A 22356-nucleotide genomic window follows, 5' to 3' on the forward strand; every position below is an offset into this window, starting at 1 on the left:
GACAATCTTTAGGCCCTGAGTTCAAGCCTTAAGACCAGGAAAAGAAAAAGAATATACACAGTAAGCATTCTTATGCACAATTCTATGCTACTGTCAGAAAGAACAACATTGCCCCATTTGTAAGGAAATGGAAAGACTTAGAAAAAATCATATTAAGTGAAGTAAGCCAGACTCAAAGGAACATAGGCTCAATGGTTTCCCTCACTTGTCAGTAGAAACCTTGGGCTCTCCTAGCAGAGATTTACAATAGAACAAAACTTAGATACATAAGGCCACATAGTATGATGCTAAATTCAAGGAACTCCAGGATTTAGAAACAAAAACCCATATAACGAGTGATTGTTATCCTTAATCTACTATGTTATCTCTCATCTCTTTTGCTGTCCATTGGTTATCTCATATTGTTACAGTATCTTACTTTGTTATCTGATATACTGGATATATTTGTATTTCGGTATATGAAATCGGATAGGGAAGGAGGAAAACAAGATGAGGGGTGGGGTTAGGGGGAGTGAAATGGGGATCGAGACATGAGAAAGGGTATCAATGTATGTGAAGTATTGCACCCTCTATCTGGTGAATATAATCTAACCCTTCTATTAATTACAATAAAAATATATGGAAAAAATTAAAAATTAAAAAAGAATTCTTATGCACAGTAACATAAAAGTTGATTATAATACTTCTACCAGATAGGACCCATTTAAGTCCATGACTCACCTTCAGCAAAAGTCAGAAAGTCTCCAACACCTATAAAATCTAAACCTAGAGTAGCTGTTCCCCCAACTACACGCCACTCAACTGCCACCTGTCCTAAGCTACCCCCAGTTCTCTGGATCACAAACTCCACAGAGGTTTGTGGCTGTTCTTGCACTTCAACAAAGAAGCCATCTTCTGAGGTATTAGGACTGATGCTGTAGATAATAAACACTCCAAAGGCATCACCATTTAGGGCTATGACAACTGCAGAAGTATTTGGCTGTCCAATGGTTGGCTGGTTTTTAAAACTGGCTGTCGTATTGATGAGGTGAACTTCAAGAAGAGAAATTAGGAAGGTCTCATCCATTTCTGGAAAATCATCAGGAAGAATAGAAACTGTGAGGTTTGCAAATTCGTCACCTTCCAGCATGATGGCCCACTGCCTTGTCATAGGCTCATAGTCACCACCAGCCACTGCCTGACCACTGAAAAGAGAGGCTACCCTGCTCATGTTTTTCTTGTAGGTCCAGAAGTCTGAATTGTTGACAATTGGGCTGGCCCACGATGTCATCCAAAAACACTGGGGACCCTCAGCAGCACTGGAAAATGAAAATGCTGAGCAAGCATGTTCTCTAAGGCACAAAGTCGCACAGGTATCGTAGGGTTCCCCAAGGGCTGAGATATTCACCCAAGTTCTCCACTGCAGGTCAGGGGCCCCTTGAGTTGGTGACTCATAATAGGACAGTAAGTCTTGACCTTCCTCAACTGCAAGAGCCACCACATCAATGTCAGAAGTACTGTAGAAGAGCAACAGCCGACCAAAGTGCCCTCCGCTAGAAGATGGAGGACAATTAAAGACAGGTTAAGAGTGGCATGTGGATTACTCACAGAGAAGAGCAATGCTGACGCTGGTTCCCACACTTTTTACTGTTTACTCATCTAAACACAGTTATATTCCTTAAGCATTTGTCCTTCCACATTTTATTTTCTCACATGAGGAAATCTCCCTAGTTTTCAGTGAAATAATTCTTATTTTTAATCAAGCTATGAAAATACTTCAGAAGGCATTCAATTGGCATCCACTTTAGAATTTCCAAGCAGAACTGCAAAGTTTAACTTTCACTACTAGACTCCACTGAAACAACGTTGATAATAAGAACATGAGTACATTCAGAGAAAATACTATTTCTTGTCAAAGATCCCTCAAATCTATGTATTCTGTTTATGAGAGAGCTCAGTGGACATTGTGCTGACTCACCAAAGAAATACAAGGAGAACAGAAACCCCAAATCTACTCTTTCAAAGAGTTTGGAAGATAATTGTATTTAAGCTTTTCTTCTAACAGGCCACAGGTTTAATCAATAAATTTCTAAGGTTAAATTAGCACAGTGGTGACGCCAAGTGTTTGGCTTAGTAGTAGAGTGCTTGCCTAGCATACATGAAGGCCCAGGTTCCATTTCTCAGTACCACACACATAGAAAAAAGCCAGAGGTGGTGCTGAGGCTCAAGTGGTAGAGCTCTAGCTTTGAGAAAACCCAACAACAGTGCTCAGGCCCTGGAGCTCAAACCCAGGACTGGAAAAAAAAAAGCACAGTGGTATATCATCTATTATCTATTTCACTAAAGCAGAGACAATGAATGTTGTGGGGTCTCTCTATCAATTCATGCATATGCTTCCATTGACATAATAACCTACAAAATACATTGTGATATAGAAAACCCACCAAACCTCAATAATTTCTTTGTGGATGAATCTTTTCCCACCACCCAGGACTCCCATCCACCTCATGGGTGCAAGCAGCAATCTCATATACCTTCGCCTGACAGTTATGTTAGCACGGGAACTTCTTTCCAGAGGCTCTTGAATACGATAAACCGACTGAACAAAGGCTACTGTACCGTATGGATTATCATTGGCAGGAATAACAATGTTTGCCACTTGATACAACCCAATAGTACCTCCACCAGAGGCATCAGTGAGCTGCACTTGAATAACCTAAAAATACAGTGAAAACTTCTTAACCGCATCCCAGTTCTGAAATTAGAATAAGATTGATGCAGGGGAAACAAATCAAAACATATCTATACAAATACAAGAGCAAAATAGAATAAACAATAAACAGACTAGAGAACTAGCCTCCAATTGCATATATACAGTACATGCTAATATATATACACACATAATATGACATCATAAACTTCTACTAATGGAGCATGATAGTACACAACAAATATGTTATTCAAATTATGTAGTATTTTGTTGTATAATCCTGTGTAACAATTTTAAGATCCCTGTATATGTTATCATTAAAACAATTTAAACTATGCCCTCAACAATTTTTTATTTAGACAAAACACTGCAAACGTATTTTAGTATAAAGCTAATCTATCATGTTTTGTTTCACAGTTTATACTAATTGAAATTCTCTGACAAAAGAGAAAAGAAGCATCATGTTGACATCTGAAATTTTAAAGAAAGAAAAAAACACGTAATGCATTGTATTCATAAACTGCTTTGTTGAGTGACAACTCCTTTGTTCAGATACCTAAAGATAATAAAACTACTCAAAAAAGAAAATTATGTGTTCATGTATTACTATTTTAGCAGAGAACAATAATACAATTGGCATTCAAAATAAATGTTATGGACTTTTCATTTACAAAAAGATGACACTCTTAAAGAATAAGTGCTATTAAAAGGTAATTAAATTGATATCTAGGCTTTAATAATACTTGAAGTTCATAAAATAATCTTCAGCCAATATATCAGAATTGAGTCCCAATGGAACTCTATTTGTCCTGAAAAATAAATATCTGGAAAATCTATCTAGTATATTCTTCATATGAGAAATTCTCAATAGGGCTTGAAAAAGAAATGATGTAGAAGTAAAAAACCTATATTTAATTAAAGCTGGCTGATGGCTGATACCCAAGCCCAGGGGAGTATGGATCCAAATGAAGAGTTTATAAGAATTATGATGGAGCAAATGTGATCAAAGTGTATTATCTGCATGTCTAGAAATTTTAAATCCCTATTTTGTACAATCAATCTAAAAATGTGAGTAGGAGCGTCTATGAAACAAATGCAGCAGAGATAACAATAATTGCCAAACAATTTACCATGTAATTCTGTTGAAAAATACAGCTGTGTTAAAAAAATTGTTTTATACTACTAAATTGGCATATATTCATAATCTATTTCTAGAACATCCCTGCTTTTTTATTTGTAAGGATGGCATCATGCTAGCATACTTCGGGCATTCTTAGAGAAATAATTTGTCACAGGAAGTTATCTATTCTAGTCACTATAAGACAAGGCACATATTTACAGTGTCATTCTATGCTAGCCAGTCCTCTCACCTCTTCAATCTCCGGAACGTCGTCAGCCAGGACCTCTAACAACAAGGTTTGAATGGTTTCCCCAGGGGCAAAGGTCACATTACCTGAGACAACTCGCAGGTCGTCAGTAGCAAGCTGTCCATTAATGGTGGCAGCCCACTGAACAGTAACATTGCCGAGTGTCCCAGAATTTCGAATTATTGGCAGGTTTACCTTCACTGAGTTAAACTCAGATTCCTCTACAATAAGTTTAGTAATCTGAAAATCTGAAGGGCAGACAGGAAGGAACTGATTTCAGAGACAAAGTAAAAGTGAAGCAACATAGAATGAATTCAGCATCTAAGTAACCATGCCATATAAAATCACACTACTGGGCGGTACACACATCAGCAGAGCCTGTTAAAATTTTTAAATTGTTTTTCACTATGATAAAAGCAGAGGCATAAACTTATATGCATGTAGGAGGCTTAAATATATGTCAAGCATGTGTGAAATAATAATCCTTGTGATTAACCTCACAAAACCAACTTTGTCTGCAGGATTAATTCTTTTTTTCTTTTTTTTTTTTTAACTTTTTTTTTTTTTTGCCAGTCCTGGGCTTGAGCTCAGGGCCTGAGCACTGTCCTTGGACTTTCTCAAGGCTAGAGCTCTACCACTTGAGCCTCAGCACCACTTCCGGCTTTTTTCTACGTATGTGGTACCGAGGAATCGAATCCGGGTCTTCGTGCATGCTAGGCAAGCACTTTAACCACTAGGCCAAACTCCCGGCCCAGGATTAATTCTTAATGCTGCTCAATATTTTGCTGGCAATATACAAGAAAAGAGTTCCATTTTTAACAGATTTTCCTACTAATTCTGAAAGCCAGATCTGAAAGGAAATTAATTTTTTTAAAACTACCTAAAATTCACAAAACTTATGTAGGAACCAGATCTGGCTCAAAAGTCAATGGTTTGTGATTTTCATCTTTATGTTAAGTGATTTGTTTTCATTTTTAAATACCCACTAACCTTTGCCAATTACTATATGTAGTATGTCTCAGTACTATACTCAGTAACAATACATTAAACAACAATACTTGGTCAAATCAACTCTTGAGTGTCAAAATTTTTTTCAACAGACAAGTAAAAGGCATAAACTAATATAATTACCAAACAGTCCATAGGGGTCATCAGAAGCCTCAATAATAATGAACGCTTCTGTTATAGCCCCTAGCTTGGCTCCTCCTGTTGTTTCATTTAGCAGTTGCACGAGAAAAGATTCTTCCAGCTCAGGATAAATGTCATTGATGATATAAATTGGCACAGCTTTACTTGTCTCCCCTTCTAACAAGACCACATCTGAAGAAGCTATACTATAATCTTCACCTTCAAAGAGAAAAGGATTAGTATTATTATTATGAAATATTATATGCATTTCATACACATTACTAAGTATCAAACTCTATGGATACACTTGGGCAGATTTTTGGAGAGAATTAACTCTATGGATCATCAACAAGACCCCTACTTCTCAAGCTAGAAGAACATGAGCTTAATAATATTACAAGATAATGGAAAAAAATTCCTAAGAGTGTTTACAACTTCTCTTTCAGAAAATACAAAATGCAGGGGCCGGGAGTTTGGCCTAGTGGTAGAGTGCTTGCCTAGCATGCACAAAGACCCGAGTTCGATTCCTTGGTACCACATACTTAGAAAAAGGCGGAAGTGGTGCTGAGGCTCAAGTAGTAGAGCTTTAGCCTTGAGAAAAATCCAAGGACAGTGCTCAGGCCCTGAGCTTAAGCCCAGGACTGGCAAAAAAAAATACCAAATACAAAATACAGAAAAAGAAAAAGGGAAGGTTTCATTGCCATAGGATTTCTCCTTACCTAAAAAAATAAATATGTACACAATACTTTTAGAACAAAGAACAGAACTGGAACTTTAATTTCTTTTCTGCAGATCTGGTACACAGGCATCCTCAGTGAGGTAGACAGATATCACAAAATTTCCTACAAAGCTGTGGAGTACTGTTCAGGGCGACAGGGACTGTTTCTGGTCAGGCAGTGGACCAGGAAAGAAGGAATGAACCCTGGGTTCAATTCCTTGGTACCATACACACAGAAAAGGCCAGAAATAGTGCTGTGGCTCGAGTGGTAGAGTGCTACCCTTGAAGAAAGGCCAAGGACAGTGCTCAGGCACGTAGTTCAAGCCCCAGGACTGGCAAAAAAAAAAAGTTTAAAGAACAATGCTAGCCACTGACTCATCCACAGTCTTCATAGGTAAAACAACATGTGAAATAAAGGAATCTAGCAGCCATGCTCATTGGAGGCATCAAGAACTCAATGATTATTTCATGACTAAGTGCAGAGAAAGCTTTTGCTGGCTTTAATTTGCTTTTCATTGGTTTATGCATGGTTTTGTCATCACAACTTTTAAATGTACATGCAGTTTTTCTTGAACACTTGACTGTAGAGCATGATATTTGAAAGATGATGTAAAAACTTTTAATAAAAAGTTTTAATAAAAATGCATATACAGTTTACCTTAGATGTCACAAATTCTACAACTTTACTAACACAGATATAAACCAACTCTCTATTTGGATCTAAAACTGATATGAGTATTGTTGCTTTCAACTACAATTTTCTAATTACATCTTTGAGTTTATTGCTCTAAAACATTTCATTGCTCCTTAGGCAACCTTTATTACCAGCAATTGCAGTTATTGGCACAGCTTTGAACTTCACAGAAACATCTGCAAAGGCCCCTCCTGTTCTAGTGACGTTGATAATGGAGCCAACGTGATTTTCTGCCACATGAACAAGAGGTGCTGAGAACTGAAGAGTTCCAAATGCATCATCATTGGCAAGAATAATAAGGTGGGCTATGGTTTCTGCCTTGGGCCCAAGACGAGGAGAATTTTGGACTGAAAGATAGAAGAAAAACTAATACGTCAAAATGTTATGAACTTCCTAAACATCAGGAAAAATAAGCAGAATTCCATTAGCCAAGCAGGATCCTCATTCTCTCAACAGAGAAGTTTTAAGAGATGACTCTCAAAAATGGAGACACCCAGACAACATAAATAGGAAATTCTAGACATTTTGTACTTTATATTACAGGCATATTTTTATAACAATCTTTAGCAAAAGAACAGTTCCTATATAGTAACATTTTAATTAACATGACAAATATATCAAAAAGGAAAGGTAATTCAATTATAATTGATCCTCAGGCTATATGATATCACAACAGTTAACAATTAACTATGAAATTATGCTATTCAACTAGTTTACCAGTTTCAAAAAGCAGCATTGGTTATATGGAGCCGAGTAGGAATATAATGTGGTTCCTGGAGCTCAAAGACTAGTACAAATTGCTGTCACCCTAGTAGGAATAAGACTCATTCCTTCTGTCAGTTCTTGGGTATCGGTTTATCCAGTCTCCTTTTCTCCCAGCTTTCTCTGCCTTACTTAGCCCCTAGTAGTCACTGTTCTCTACTTAAAACAATACTGTTTTTAGTTTCCACCTATCACTAAGAAAATGCAGAATTTGTCTTTCTGTGCCTGACTTATTTCACTTAACAGTGTCCTCCAGATTCATATATTTGATCACAAATGATACCATATATTGTTTACATATTTACATATGCCACCACATTCTCAATTCACCTGATGATATATATATATTTCAAAATTCTACACTGATATATGACATGTGCAATTGTGCAGATGAGGAATAATCTAAGGTTAAATTATGCAGAAGATTGGCTCACAATTCACTCTGGGAAGGTAACTGGTTTTAAAAACATAATTTCCAAGCTGGGCTGGGTGGCTCACGTCTGTAATCCTAGCTACACAGGAGGCTGAGATCTGAGGATCATGGTTCAAAGCCAGACTGGGCACTAAAGTCCATGAGGCTCTTATCTCCAGTTAACTACTAGAAAACTGGAAATGGCATTGTGGCTCAAGGAGTAGGGTGGTAGCCTTGAGCTGAAGAGCTTAGGAACAATACCCAAGCCCCATGACTAACCAAAAAAAAAAAAGAAAGAAAGAAAGAAAAGAAAAGAAAAGAAAAAGAAAAAAATACCATAATTTGCAGACCTATGAATGGTGATAACACTGGTAGTTTAGGCTACTCAGGAGGTAGAAAACAGGAGGATGACTTTTCAAAATCTGCATAGTCAAAAAGACCCCATCTCAATCAACAAGCTGGGTGTTGGGTATTGATAATAAACACTACTATTAACTACTAGCAGGCTTGGGTAACAGGATATCAGTCCACAGTTTGCCCTAGGAAAAAAACAGGATGCCTTATACGAAAAATAACTTTAGCAAAAAAAAAAGGGTAGTGGTATGTCTCAATGGTACATCAGTTGCTTAGTATATTTGCTTCAAATCTAAACTAAATTAAAAAAAAGTAATTTCAAAGGAAAAATATTTGTTCCACTTTCAGTTGTCTTACAGATAAATTTTTATGTCATAATGCTTTTAAAATTAGTGCTATTTTCATGCAGAAAACTAAAGTTGGAGCCTTCTTTGTCACCCTTACTAGAATTAACTCCAAATGGATCAAAGACCTCGAAGTAAAAGCCGACACTCTAAAAACTTTACAAGAAGGAATAGGAGATACACTAGACCTCCTTGGCACAGGTCGAAACTTTCTAAATAAGGACCAAGAATCACAACAAATCAGAGAAAGGATGGATAAGTGGGACTGCATTAAACTGCAGAGCTTTTGTATGGCAAAGGACATAGCTAGTAAACTAATTAGGAAGCCTACAGAGCGGGAGAAGATCTTCACCAACCATACAACAGACAAGGGATTCATATCTAAGATATATCAACAGCTCAAAAAATTGAATCAATCCAAAACTAATCTCCAAAGTAACAACCATCCCAATAAAAGATGGGCCAAAGACTTAAAGAGAGTCTTCTCTGAGGAAGAAACAAAAATGGCCTATAGACACATGAAGAAATGCTCAACATCTCTGGTCATAAAAGAAATGCAAATCAAAACAACTCTAAGATTCCACCTCACTCCAGTTAGAATGGCCAGGATCAAGAAAACTAATAACAACAGATGCTGGAGGGGATGTGGCCAGGAGGGATCACTACTACACTGTTGGTGGGAGTGCAAACTCGTTCAACCACTGTGGAAAGCAGTATGGTAGTTCCTCAAAAGACTAAACATAGAGCTCCCCTATGACCCAGCAATTCTACTACTTGGCATTTACCCAATCATCCAGAAACAAAGACATACTAAATCCACTAGCACAACAATATTCATTGCAGCACTATTTACCATAGCAAAGACATGGAACCAACCTAGATGTCCCTCAGTTGATGAGTGGATCAACAAGTTGTGGTATTTGTACACAATGGAATTCTATGGTGCTGTCAGAAAGAATGACATTGCCCCACTTGTTAGGAAATGGAAATACTTAGAAAAGCTCATATTAAGTGAAGTAAGCCAGACTCAAAGGAACTTAGGCTCAGTGGTTTCCCTCATTTGTCATAATCAGTAGAAACCTTGGGCTCTCCTAGCAGAGATTTGCAATAGAGCAAAACCTTGATACAAAAGGCCATATAGTAGGACGCTAAATGAAAGGATCTCTAGGATATAGAAACATAAGCCATATAATGAATGATTGTTGTTCTTAAGGTACTATGTCATCTCTCATCTCTTTTGCTGTCCCTTGGTTATCTCATATTGTTACAGTATCTCACTTTGTTACCTGATATATCTGTATATATTTGTATTTGGTTATTTGAAATTGGATAGGGAAGGGGGGAAAACAAGATGAGAGGTGGGGGTTGGGGGGAGGGAAATGGGGACCAAGACATGTGAAAGGGTATCAATGTATGGGAATTAATGCACCATCTATCTGGCAAATATCATGTAACCCTTCTATTAATTACAATAAAAAATTAAAAATGAAAAAACTTAATGCTATTTTATAGGTTTTTCTATGATGCTCCACTATTTAACATTTATTTGTTCTAATATTCTTATCTCCAGTAAGACACTACAGAATACTTACTTGGGCGATTTTGTACTTCTTCCAATAAAGTACAATTGAGTAGTTCAATAAACACAGATTCTGATCTTTCTGGTTCTTCATCATTCAAAATGGAAATAGTGATTGTTGCCTCTGACTGATTAGCTTTGAAAACTGCAAATCCCAAAGCTGATATATAGTCTTTCCCTTGAGTTGCTCTAGCTAAATTCGGTGGAAAATAAGGAGGTTTTTCCATGTCATCTAGAGTTGCATATGACACAGCTACTGCACCCATGAGGCCTTTCAATCTTGTTATTGACAGTGTGATATTCTGAGTTGCCTCTTCTATTTTAGTTCCTTTATTTTCCTCTGAAAAAATGAATACTCCATAAGGATCATCACTAGCCAAAACTATTAATGTGGCATTTGTAAGAGCTCCCAAAGCTCCACTGGAGACACGGAGGACTGACACAGAGAATGCTTTATCTAGTTCTGGAATGTCATCTGGTAATATCTCCACAGTGATATTGGCCTTCACCTCTCCAATCTCGAAAGTGGTATTGCCAGAGGTAAAGGCAAGGTCCCCATCTGGATCTGAGTCAATGTTCCAGTACAAAATCACTTGAGACAGAGCACCATGACTCCTCAGAACCTAAAACATGGTTCAAAAGAGAAATTAATACAGTGGACTTAAAACTTTGTGACGATATAGTAACGGTGATGCAATAAATTGTATTTTATGTTATAGAAGTTCTGAAAATTATAAGATTATTAAAGGCGGAGGCCTTCAATATTTATCTGAAAACCTAGTGCTGACACTCATGTTTAAAACACATACAACAAACACATAAAAAAATATTTAAACTGAAGTACAATTGAAATGTATTTGAGGCAAGTGGTTTTCCAAATTTATTAAGATAGAAAATCTTAAGAGGTATCCCAATTAATGCAAATTTATTATTCCTAAGATTAATTTTACTTCAACTTAAAATACGATTAGTATCTCAAAATAAAATTGGGGACAATAACAGTTTTTGTTTGTGAGTGGTGTATGTGTGTGCGAGCGTGCATGCGTGTGTGTATGTGTGTGTGTGTACTAGGGCTCAAACTCAGGCTCTCAAGCTCTCACTTGGCTTTTCCACTCAAGGCAAGTGCTCCTATCACCTCTTCTTTAAGCTTTTTCCTGGTTAACTGGACATAGGAATGTTTTGTGGGCTGGCTTTGATCCATGATTCCCAGATGTCAGCCTCCTGAGCGGCTAGAATTACAGGTATGTGCTACAGCACCCAACACGGACAAAAGCTTTTCAAAACTTTTAGAAAGTGTCGTTCTTAATTCTGCTGTCTCCTAAGTAGTTATTCTTTCTAAAGAAACAAAGTTAATTCCACAACAATTTCTTGAAAATCTGCCCTAAGAATAGAATGTTTGTATAAAACAGAAATCTAGGCAATTTTTCCACTCCTTTGAGTCCCTGGATAATCTTTCTTAATTTCTGCACAAACAAAGCAGACACATATACATTCATGCAAACTACAGAGTAGTTATTGTTGCTATTGCTATTGACTAATATTTTGATTTTCTTTCCCACCGGGAAATGAATTAAGAGTGTATTTCATCCCTTAACTTAGGCATGGCCATGTAATTTCTTTTAACCATGGAACTCTATGTACAAACTCTGCAAACTATTCCCAGAAAGAAGGTTTAGGGGTAGTAGTGTGTCATCAACCCACATAATCTCCCCACCATCTTTTATGAAAGTATGAAAAACTGTTGAACTATAGCCTCTGCAGCTCTTGATGAATGATCAAAGCTCCTTGCCAATTCTAGTTGAATACATATTAATGCAAACCAAATTTTTACTATACTAAGCCACAGAGATTTGGGGACAGTTATGACCATAGACTACCTGAACTAATGCTTAGACTTATAGTATTTATACCCATATGAAAAGTTAAACATAAACATCAATTAAATTGCCAATTTATACTATAGGTCTGCATTCATTTTATTCCCTTACACAGAAAAATAGAACATTCCTTCATCACGTAATAAAAAAATGGAATCGAGAGACACAGACAATAAATGAAGGGGAGAAGGTACTCACAGTTAATAAAACAGTACTGTGCCCATCTTCTGGTTCTGTTCCATTGACAACAAGTGACTCGGGGCTAAATTGAAATACACCGTGAGCATGGTCAGAAGCTGCAATTGTCACTAGAATCTGGGATGCCACTCCTAGACTGGCTGCATGAGCGAATTCCCACAAACAGAAAAAGGAAAGTCAAAAAAAAAATGTGAATCAGTAATTTACAAACTACAAGAAAAGCCATGGAACAACATTTTCAAAAGAGTCACTGCATTCATTGAGTACATTCTAATTTGTTTGAGAAAGAAAGGCTAACAATTACGGTTACTACATACATTCATGCTTTCACAACCTCACTTTGATTTGTCACCAATGATATGTACAAGTGCTGAATAAGTGCTGGAAGATGAATAAGAAAAACCCGCTTTTCATGTTCCCTCTCTGTGAAAGAGAATACTCTTCCATTCATTGCCTATGAGGAAGGGCTCCCACGACCTTTGCTGACCTCAAACAAGCACAAGCCAAAGTGACTCTTATCTTTAGGAAACAGTGATTTCTCTACTTCTGATTTTAGTCAGTCTTACTGAACAGATTCTTAGTTTCCGATGTACATTAACTTTAAGTCTATTTATTCCATTATATTTATCTTTCCTGATCCTAGATAATCCCAGACAGCTAGGACATGTCAAGATCCAAAGAGAAGTATATCTCCTTTTTTATGTTGATATTTTCTGACATCAGTAAACTGTGAGCAATCTGAAAAGCAATAGAGTAACTAACAGAAGCTTCATGAGGAACTGTTGAGGTTAAGATTGAGGAAAGGTTTGGAAATGAACTTTACAACTTGGGAGGGGTGGGAGCAGGGAAAGTGGGAGAAAAACATGGGAAGGGATAACAATATTCAAGAAGTCATGTACTCACTACCTTATGAATGTAACTGTAACCCCTCTATACATCGCTCTGAAAATAAAATAAAAATTTAAAAGTACACCAGTGGAATTCCTAAATAAATGAATTTCAAATTAAAAAAAAAGATTGAGGAAAGGGGGTAGTGGGAGTTCTAACAATAAATGTAAAACCTGACATTGGGTAAAGGAGTGTTTGAAGATTAGCAAGTGCTGTCCTTCAAGAAATGAGTACTCTAAATATTCTCTTCACATGTGAAAATAATATTTGAAATGAGAGGTCAGTGGCTCTGACCTCTGAGATTGGGAAGACCCTAGTTTGATGCCATCCCAGGCGTAAAGACCCATTGTCCTCTCCTCTCAATGTAGTAACATGGATCTTTTAGTCTAAGTAGGATGGGAAATGTGACAGGTGAATTGTGGCAGACTGTATCTCAAGAATAACCAGCACAGAAAAACAAAGCTATAGATATGGCTTAGGGCAAAAAGAGAACCTGTGCTCAAACACTCCAGCATCATAGATAGATAGATGATAGATAGATAGATAGATAGATAGATAGATAGATAGATAGATAGATTGATATAGTTAGATAGAATTAATGGATTTCAATAGACCTATTCATACATATTTGAGGTAGAAAATCTGAATCATGTTGGTATATAAACTACTACAAATGGCACTGCTTTTCTTTTTATATTTTACTCTATTGTCAGGGTGATGTATAGAGGTATTACAACTACATTTGTAAGGTAGGGAATGCTACCTTACAGTGTACTTAAACATTGTTACCCCTTCCCATGTTTTTGCTTCCACTTTCAGTCCTTCCCCACTCCTCCCAAGCTGTAAATTTCATTTCCAACATATTGTCTTGTGGATATCACTGTTACATTGGTTCACCTTTGGTCCTTTGTCTCATCATCTTGTTTTTCCCCTTCCCTTCCCTAATTCAAATACACAAATAAATGAGTTCCAAGAGTTGGAAATAAGAGGTTTATCTCTGTGGTTGTTGCTATCAGTGTAGTACATGAAGTTATTTCTTTATTCTTCTTTTTTTCCTTATGGTTTACCCCCTGTTGTTGCTGTATCTGACTTTGGTACCTGGTGTATTATATATACATTTATTTGTTTAATTTTTTCCATTTTAAATGTTTTAATTTTATTGCTGGGGTGATGTACAAAGGGGTTACAGCTACATTCATCAGGCAGTATATTATTTCTTGAAGACTGTTACCCCTTCTCCTGTTTTCTCCCACTTTCTCCCCCCAAACCCTCCCACTCCTCATGTTTTTCCCTTACTTTCCCTTTTTCAAATAAACAAATAAATGTATATACAATACCTCATATATCACATTCAGATACAGTAACAACATGAGATAAACCATAAGAGGAAAAGAAGAGAAAAGAAATAGCTTCACATAGTACATCAAGAACAACAATCAAAGATAAACCTCTTATTAAGCATCGTCTTTTCAATATTCCCCGACTAATTGGAAAATTATTCTCTCTGTATTTTCTTCCAAATTATGTATTTCTTTTTTGATCTTCTTTTTTCATATATTTTTATTGTAATTAATAGAAGGGTTACATGATATTTGTCAGATAGATGGTGCATTAATTCCCATACATTGATACCCTTTCACATGTCTTGGTCCCCATTTCCCTCCCCCCAACTCCCACCCCTCATCTTGTTTTCCCCCCTTCCCTGTCCAATTTCAAATAACCAAATACAAATATATCCGATATAGCAGAGTAACAAAGTGAGATACTGTAACAATATGAGGTAACCAAGGGACAGCAAAAGAGATGAGAGATAACATAGTACCTTAAGAACAACAATCATTCATTATATGGCTTATGTTTCTATATCCTAGAGATCCTTTCATTTAGCGTCCTACTATATGGCCTTTTGTATCAAGGTTTTGCTCTATTGCAAATCTCTGCTAGGAGAACCCAAGGTTTCTACTGATTATGACAAATGAGGGAAACCATTGAGCCTAAGTTCCTTTGCATCTGGCTTACTTCACTTAATATGATTCTTTTGATTAAATCTCACACATAAAGGCTCACAATCTTTCCTGTGCAAAAAAATGAGTGTGGTGGATTTCACATGAAGACATAGATGCTTCAATTTAGCTTTTTTTTAGAGTTTAAAGCGATGCACAGTGTTTTCAACCATCTCTTGGTAAATTGAATAAAAATTCTATTCAGTCATAAGTGGGAACTTGCATTAGAATGCACAGGGAAGAGAGCGTATGTATCACTGGCAGGGAGAGATACAATTTCATCACTTTCTAGCTGGGTAATGACAGCCTAGAGTAAATAAAGATGCTGTCATAGCGAATGAAATAAAAATATATAATTGATCTACATCTAGCACAGATTAGAATTGTTGTTCTTGCAAAAAGAAGTCAAAATAAAGATATACACTTGTAAGGAATCTTGCTTACCGTGTCTGTGAATGGGTGGAAGGAAGAATTCCATTTCCCCTTCACCACTACCACTGCCATCAACCCTAAAGAGTTCAGTCACTTCACGAGGAGACACACAGAGACACAACCACACGACAGACATCAACACAATGAGAGAAGGAAGAGTTCTTAAAATGCATGAGGCACAGAAAAAAATGCAGGAACATCTATCCCAGGACAGGCAGCCTTCCACAGAGGAAATCGTTTTTAAATGATGTGACTGTAACACCAATCACGTCAAAGTACCAAAAGCTCAAGTTTCAAGAAATACTTTGTGTCAATTACAGTTGGCCTTTTTACTTGCCAGCAATTCGAAATAATTTTCCTTTAAATCCTTACCTGTTTATAGCAACATAAATCATCTCCAGTCACATGACCATTTAATAACCTTTGTACACAGATACTCAAATGCTTATATGCCTGTGACAGTAAGTTTACCATTCACAAGTAATTCAAAATTAGGAAAATGCATCTAACTTTGTCCTACACCCACACATAAGACCCCTCACTAAATTCTCAACACCAATTAACTTCTTCCTGTCATGGATATTGTGGGAAAAGGCCGGGGAAAAACAGTTGAAAAATTCTACTTCAGCTGTGGCCAGAAAACATGTAACTTTAAGTATTTACTTTTCTCTCCTACAAAACATGCTAACTTATATAGAAATGTACATATAAAATAAAATGATGACAAGTAAATAGTATTAAAATGGAAAATGCCATGGTAATATATAAGAACTATGATGAAGACAACATAGTTGTGTGTCTAATAAATCTTATAATCTAACTCTGATTTTGTCAAGATAGGAAGAGCAATGATGCTAGAATGGAAAAGCAGAGCCATATCAATGCATATGTGCATTGTTGATAGGCCAGTTTATGGTCTACCTTGCCAAAAAATTCTGTCTTTCCCCTCATCATGTACCAAACATGAAAAGGTTTTCATGCCACAAATGTAGCATCTGAGAATTAGAGCCTAAAGAGGCAAAATTACTTTTCTATAGGAATCCAGTTCATAGCTTTGTTCCCATACTCTTTAGATGTCATGAGATAGGGGGTGTAAAGTTCAATGACATAGATAACTTGGCTGACATAAACATCCGTTATTAATGTTATGGCAATGTTCTATAGAATCAGCGTTAGAGACACTGTGTAATAAAGAGTGTTCCTTTGATTATTGAAAGAATTTACATCTGCAAACTATTTCACAAACAAGGCGGATTCTTGGAATGTGAGTAGAGAACTGAGGGCCATTGTAAAGATGCTATTTCTTTCTATCTCAACTCACTGAACAGGCTCTGACACTGTTTCTCCCAAAGAAATTGTGAGAGTTCACATGAGAATTTATTTCCCATTAGTACAAAGCAATTCATATTCTAGAAATGTGAAGAAATCTTTCTGCATAAAATCGTATCATGATTACAAGAAACACCTTAAGATCCAGGCACTAGTGGCTCACACCTGTAATCCTGGTTACTCAAGAGACTGAAATCTGAAGATGGTGGGCTAAAGCCAGCCTTGGTAGGAAAACCCTTGAGATTTATCTCCAATTAACTACCAGAAAACTGGAAATGGAGCTGTGGCTCAAAGTGGTAAAGCACCAGGCCCCCGCCAAAAAAAAAAAAAAAAAAAAAAAAAAAAGAGCTCAGGAACAGCGCTAAATTCAGGCCCCAATTTTTTTAAAAAAATGTAGAAATATTTGGTTCAGGCCAGGATATAATTGAATGGATAAGTGTGTGCCTAAGCATGTAAGAGGCCGTGGATATCACCCCTACCCCTACAAAAAGAATATTTGGTGTCCTATTATAGAATGAGAGCAGATTATGATAACTAGCAATTATTTCATTACATAAATATTTTTAATTGTAACTCAAAGGGAAACTTTCAAATATAATAACTTTGTCAGTCCTTTGAACTCAGAATAAGGACTTGATTCTGGAGGATAAACAAAGCATGTTTCTACATGCCACACAAATCATGAAGCACATTTTCACTGTCTTTTGAATTTGACAAGCTATTGCACAGTATGTTTAATCTCTCTACTTTCCCCCAAAAACCACCTCTCTCTCATTTGCCTTTGTAAATATATGACAGGAATTGAGTATATGTATCCTATAGCCTCATTGTCTATAAAAAGTTTTAATACACTGTGCCCTACCCAATATCTCCCAATATCATTTTGGATGAGATTTTTCTATTAATCTCCTTATCAAAGTATCACAGGCAAATGTAATAGTGAGATAGTATCCCCAGTTTTGTAATAGTTTCTGCATGCTTAAAAAACATACTCATTCTCTTTACAAAGGTAATATGGGAGAGGAAAAGGTAATATGGTACATACCACAAGTATTCTTATAACACCCTCAATAGTAACTAACAATTTCTTCAAAGAAACATGCATAGGCCACCTAAACAAGTTATTTATTTACTGTTTACTTATTACTTTTGGTCAGTGGGGGACTTGAACTCCTGGGAGCTGCTTCTGAGCTCTTTCCCTCAAGGTTAAATTTCTACCACTTTGAGCTACAGTGCCACTTCTGATTTTCTTCATTGGTAAATTGGAGATATGAGTCTCATGGACTTTCCTACCCTGGCTGACTTTGAACCACAATCCTCAGATCTCAGCTTCCTAAGTCGCTAGAACTGTAGGAGACATAGGCCACCACAGGTCTTGCCATTTGAGTTTTCACTCCAAAGACCTTTCATAATCTGTGCTTTGATATTAGATTGGAAAATAAGACTTTATTGATAATTAGCTTATGTAGATTCCCCAAAAGGTACATTTTTATCTATGCTAGGTCTAGAGAGAGTTTAGTAAAATAATTATAAGAATTCACAAAGGGAGGAAAAATGGCTTTAGGGATAGCTAGTGTGTAGCCCTAAGTGACAACTAGGGTAAATAACAACTATAATTTTGCGATTTAGTTTAATTGTACCACTTTATTCTAAAAAGTATCTATTTTAGGATAAGGTGAAAGGATAATAAAAAAGGAAATAACTAACTAAATAGGTGAAATCAGCATAAAACACATATACAACTGAGAATTAACCAAACTTCACATAAAATTGAGTTGCACAGTATGAAAATAACATTCAAAACTTATGTAAAGAGATGTGAATTTTCATTTAATGAAGAAAATAATCAGAACTGTCTGTCATAAAAATCATAAATGATTATGACTTTCTGACTACTCTCTCTAGAAATATTTACACACAAAAAACTGAAAGAATATTTCAAAGGAATCTGTGAAACAGAATTTACCATTAACTCATAGTTAACCCATAGTGTATAGTTAGCCCATAGTGAATAGATGAGCACATAGTTGATATTATCTAATTGTCAGTCTTACCTCCTCCCTCCAAATTTAACAACTCAACTTTAAAAGATTTTTCCAATTCAGGGATAGAATTATCAGTGATATTGACAAAAATGTACTTGTATCTTTCTCCTGGCTGAAATTCCAATATGCCAGTTACACTCTGAAATAGAAATGAAAGATTTCTGTTAGATTATAACTATTCTCTATAGAAACTTCAGAATTATCTACAGAATTAGTATAAATATTGAAATAGAAAAACATATATAAAATACGAAGCTTATGAAATTTTCAATGGAATGAACTCCAGGAAGTGAAAACATGTTTTATTGTTGTCGTTGATGGTTGTGGTGGTAGTGGTAGTGTTTGTTTTTTGCTTTGGGTTTTTTTTTTTTGCCAGTCCTGAGCTTAAGCTCAGGGCCTGAGCACTGTCCTTGGACTTTCTCAAGGCTAGAGCTCTACCACTTGAGCCTCAGCACCACTTCTGGCTTTTTTTTCTATGTATGTGGTACCAAGGAATCGAACTCGGGTCTTCATGCATGCTAGGCAAGCACTTTAACCACTAGGCCAAACTCCCGGCCCCTTTGCCTTGGGTTTTTTTTTTCTTCTGGAACTGTAAAAGGGGGCCAGCAAAAAGGAGAAAGGGTGAACAAGTACAATTGCTATGCTCAGTATACACTATGTGGAAAATGTAACTTGTGGACTGGGATGGGAGGAGAAAACTGGAGGAAAGTAAAGGAAGAGGTGATATTGTCCAAAATAAGAAATGTACTCATGGCCAGGAGTTTGGCCTAGTGGTAGAGTGCTTGCCTAGCATGCATGACGACCCAGGTTTGATTCCTTGGTACCACATACTTTGAAAAAAACTGGAAGCAGTGCCTAGGCCCAAGTGGTAGCCTTGAGAAAAGTCCAAGGCGAGTGCTCAGGCTCAGGCTCAAGCCCAGGACTGGCAAAAAAAAAGCCCTTCAAATCCTACCATTTTTATTCGGAACTACATTTGAATCCATCAACTTCTTTCATCCAACGTCTCCAACCTAGATGAAGATACTATCACCATGTGTGTTGCTCAACACACAACACTTTCCTTATCTTTCCAATGAATCATCTAATCCATCCTCCACAGTTCAGCTTAGTGATCTCTCCTGGAGCCTTTCATCCTATTTTATGTATTCACATTTCCACTCAGAGCCAAGGGACTCTTACATCTGTTCACACTGAAGCAGAGATAGCCATAGGAGACATCATAAGAAATGGTGAAGACAAAATGTTTCAAGTTATCAGGGAAAAATGAAGAAAATTGTTCAAAGTGGTAACAAGTAACATCCACAACATCTAAGCACCCAGACAAATCATCTTCCTCCAAGGAGATCAGATTTCTAACAGGTATGAAAAATTGGGTGCAGGTTGTTTAGTTTTGCCTGTTTTATTTGTCAAAGAAAATAATAAAAAAAAATTGGAGGATGGGGATATTCAGACTACTTAAAAATAGAAGACCATTAGCAGAAAGACACATTAAACCCAAAAGCAATGTATTAAATATCAACCTAAACATACAATAAAAGTCAAAGGCAAAGAAAATTCATGTTTCTAAGAAAGAACCTGAGAACAAATTTAGAAAAATTAAAATTAGTTAAATTTATTACCTAAAATCACTGGATTTAGGAGGAAAATGTATATGACTTACTACACTTTTATTTTTAGGAAGAAAGTAAGAAACAAGAAAACTAACATTAAATTTAAAGGAAAAAGCTGTTTGTGGTGATACATGTCTCTAATACTAAATCCCAGCTACTCAGGAGGCAGAGATTGGAAAAACTGGCTAATAGCCAACCCTGACAAAAAAAAGGTAGCAGGATTTCATCTCAAGAACCTGAACATGTTGTCTCATGCTTGTAATTCCAGCTACAGGGGAAGTTTGGATAAAATGATTATAGTCAAAGGTTGGGCCAGGTTAAAAACATTAAACTTTATCTAAAAAAAAACAAAAATAGCTAAAGCAAAAAAGAATGGAGGTGTGGAACTTGTCAAGCTCCTGCTCTAAATTCAAACCTTTGTAGTACCAAAATAAGTAACTAAATTTTAAAATTTTAAATAAAAATCTTTGAACAAAGGTATTAAAGAATACAAAAATCTTTCTTGACAAATGCCAAGGAATTTCTAGTGCTTGCTTAAGGAGACTATTGGCAACATTAAGCACAATTAGTGGTTAATGAGCTTGCTGCATATTATCTGTGTACAGTACAAGACATCCTGTCACTTCCACAGACAAGGAAACTGATAGAAAAGTTTGAAGCCCTCAATAACTCAGATTCAGAGTCAGGATAAACCCTAAACTTTAGTTCTGTCTAGTTCTAAAACCCACATTTCTTATGCCACACCGAAGTATCATAGTGCTTTTCATTTGAAGAAGAAAATAAATAATAAATAAATAAAAGCACTGAAGCTGAAAATACTTGATTCCCTTGCAATTGTAGTTCTGTCTGATGGGCATACATAATAGAAGTTGAGATATTTCAGAAACGATTTCAAATGTATCTGACCCAAGCCTATAATATTTGAGCAAATTATGCAATAGGAACCTATAATAAGTAAAGTACAAGAAAAACAGAGCCTGGATTATTAATAGCCATGTAAGCGTCAAGTTTCCATGCAATGAAGTATACTAAGTTACATGTAGTTAAAAGGCAAGTAGGCATCAGTGCTTCTTTTCCTAGTAAGAATCAAGTCCCTTCCTGTCTCGCAAGAGAAGGACTGTGTCCAATTTCAAAGTGCAAATACAACTACAAAGGCTTAGGGGCATACCTGGTAGTCCTCTGGACTGGATGCTGTCAAGGACAGAGTCCTGTACTCTGCAGTCACCCTCCCCAGGAGCCCTTGTGTTCGGACCACCAGCAACCTGACAGTTCCATCCTCTTCCTGCACAGTAAGGTGTGGCATGGTGTTTGCAGGCAGGCTCATGGCGTCCTCAGGCTGAGGAGGCAGCCCTATGGAGAACTGCAGCAGCCCTGGAGGAAGCAAGGAAGACAGAGCCCCCTTCTTTCATCATCTAAGGAATAATTTCTTCCTCACCTAAAGCAATCTATGCAATCATTTGAATCGGCAGGCTAGGTCTTTATGGGAAATCTGTTTACATGCTTTTGATGTGGAATATGCTTACAAGCCTTCACAAGGTGAACAGTTAAAAACAAAACTTGTCACACAAATTGCATAATATGCCCAGGAGCTTTTGGATTATACATTGGCATCAGTGAAATGAACATTTGTGGCATTTTAAAATATGTGCTTCCGCAATCAGATACTGTGGTAAACAGCTATAATCACAGTAGTCGGGAGGCTAAGGTGACAAGAACACAAATGGGAAACCATCCTGAGCTACAAAGTAAGACTCTGTGTCAAAAGTATGTATGTATCTGTATCAGGTATTCATATTTAATTCATCTGGATTTCTTGAGCTTAGAGTAGAACAAGACCAATTGCACCCTAAAGATTTTACAACAATTCTGGAAAAAATTATCTCTGAAACATAGATATAGAGCCTCATAACTTCCCTACCCAGATGTT

At 36.7% G+C, this 22356-nt stretch overlaps 1 protein-coding gene across 1 annotated transcript in view; it reads right to left on the minus strand.

Annotated features, from left to right (window-relative positions):
- Nucleotides 1-22356, minus strand: part of Adgrv1 (adhesion G protein-coupled receptor V1) — a 440726-nt gene that overhangs the window by 356773 nt on the left and 61597 nt on the right. Inside the window, exons 24-33 of the mRNA XM_090331049.1 lie at nt 21598-21800; nt 18829-18958; nt 15458-15538; nt 12123-12262; nt 10061-10670; nt 6728-6943; nt 5188-5403; nt 4060-4304; nt 2514-2695; nt 721-1532 (exon numbers count right to left, since the gene is read on the minus strand). Coding sequence (XP_090187175.1) covers nt 721-1532; nt 2514-2695; nt 4060-4304; nt 5188-5403; nt 6728-6943; nt 10061-10670; nt 12123-12262; nt 15458-15538; nt 18829-18958; nt 21598-21800 — 2835 coding nt within the window. The remainder of the gene's footprint in view (nt 1-720; nt 1533-2513; nt 2696-4059; nt 4305-5187; nt 5404-6727; nt 6944-10060; nt 10671-12122; nt 12263-15457; nt 15539-18828; nt 18959-21597; nt 21801-22356) is intronic.

The sequence above is a fragment of the Megascapheus bottae genome, chromosome 4 (genome assembly GCF_031878675.1).
Source record: "Megascapheus bottae isolate mThoBot1 chromosome 4, mThoBot2.hap1, whole genome shotgun sequence".
Lineage (NCBI taxonomy): Eukaryota > Metazoa > Chordata > Mammalia > Rodentia > Geomyidae > Megascapheus > Megascapheus bottae.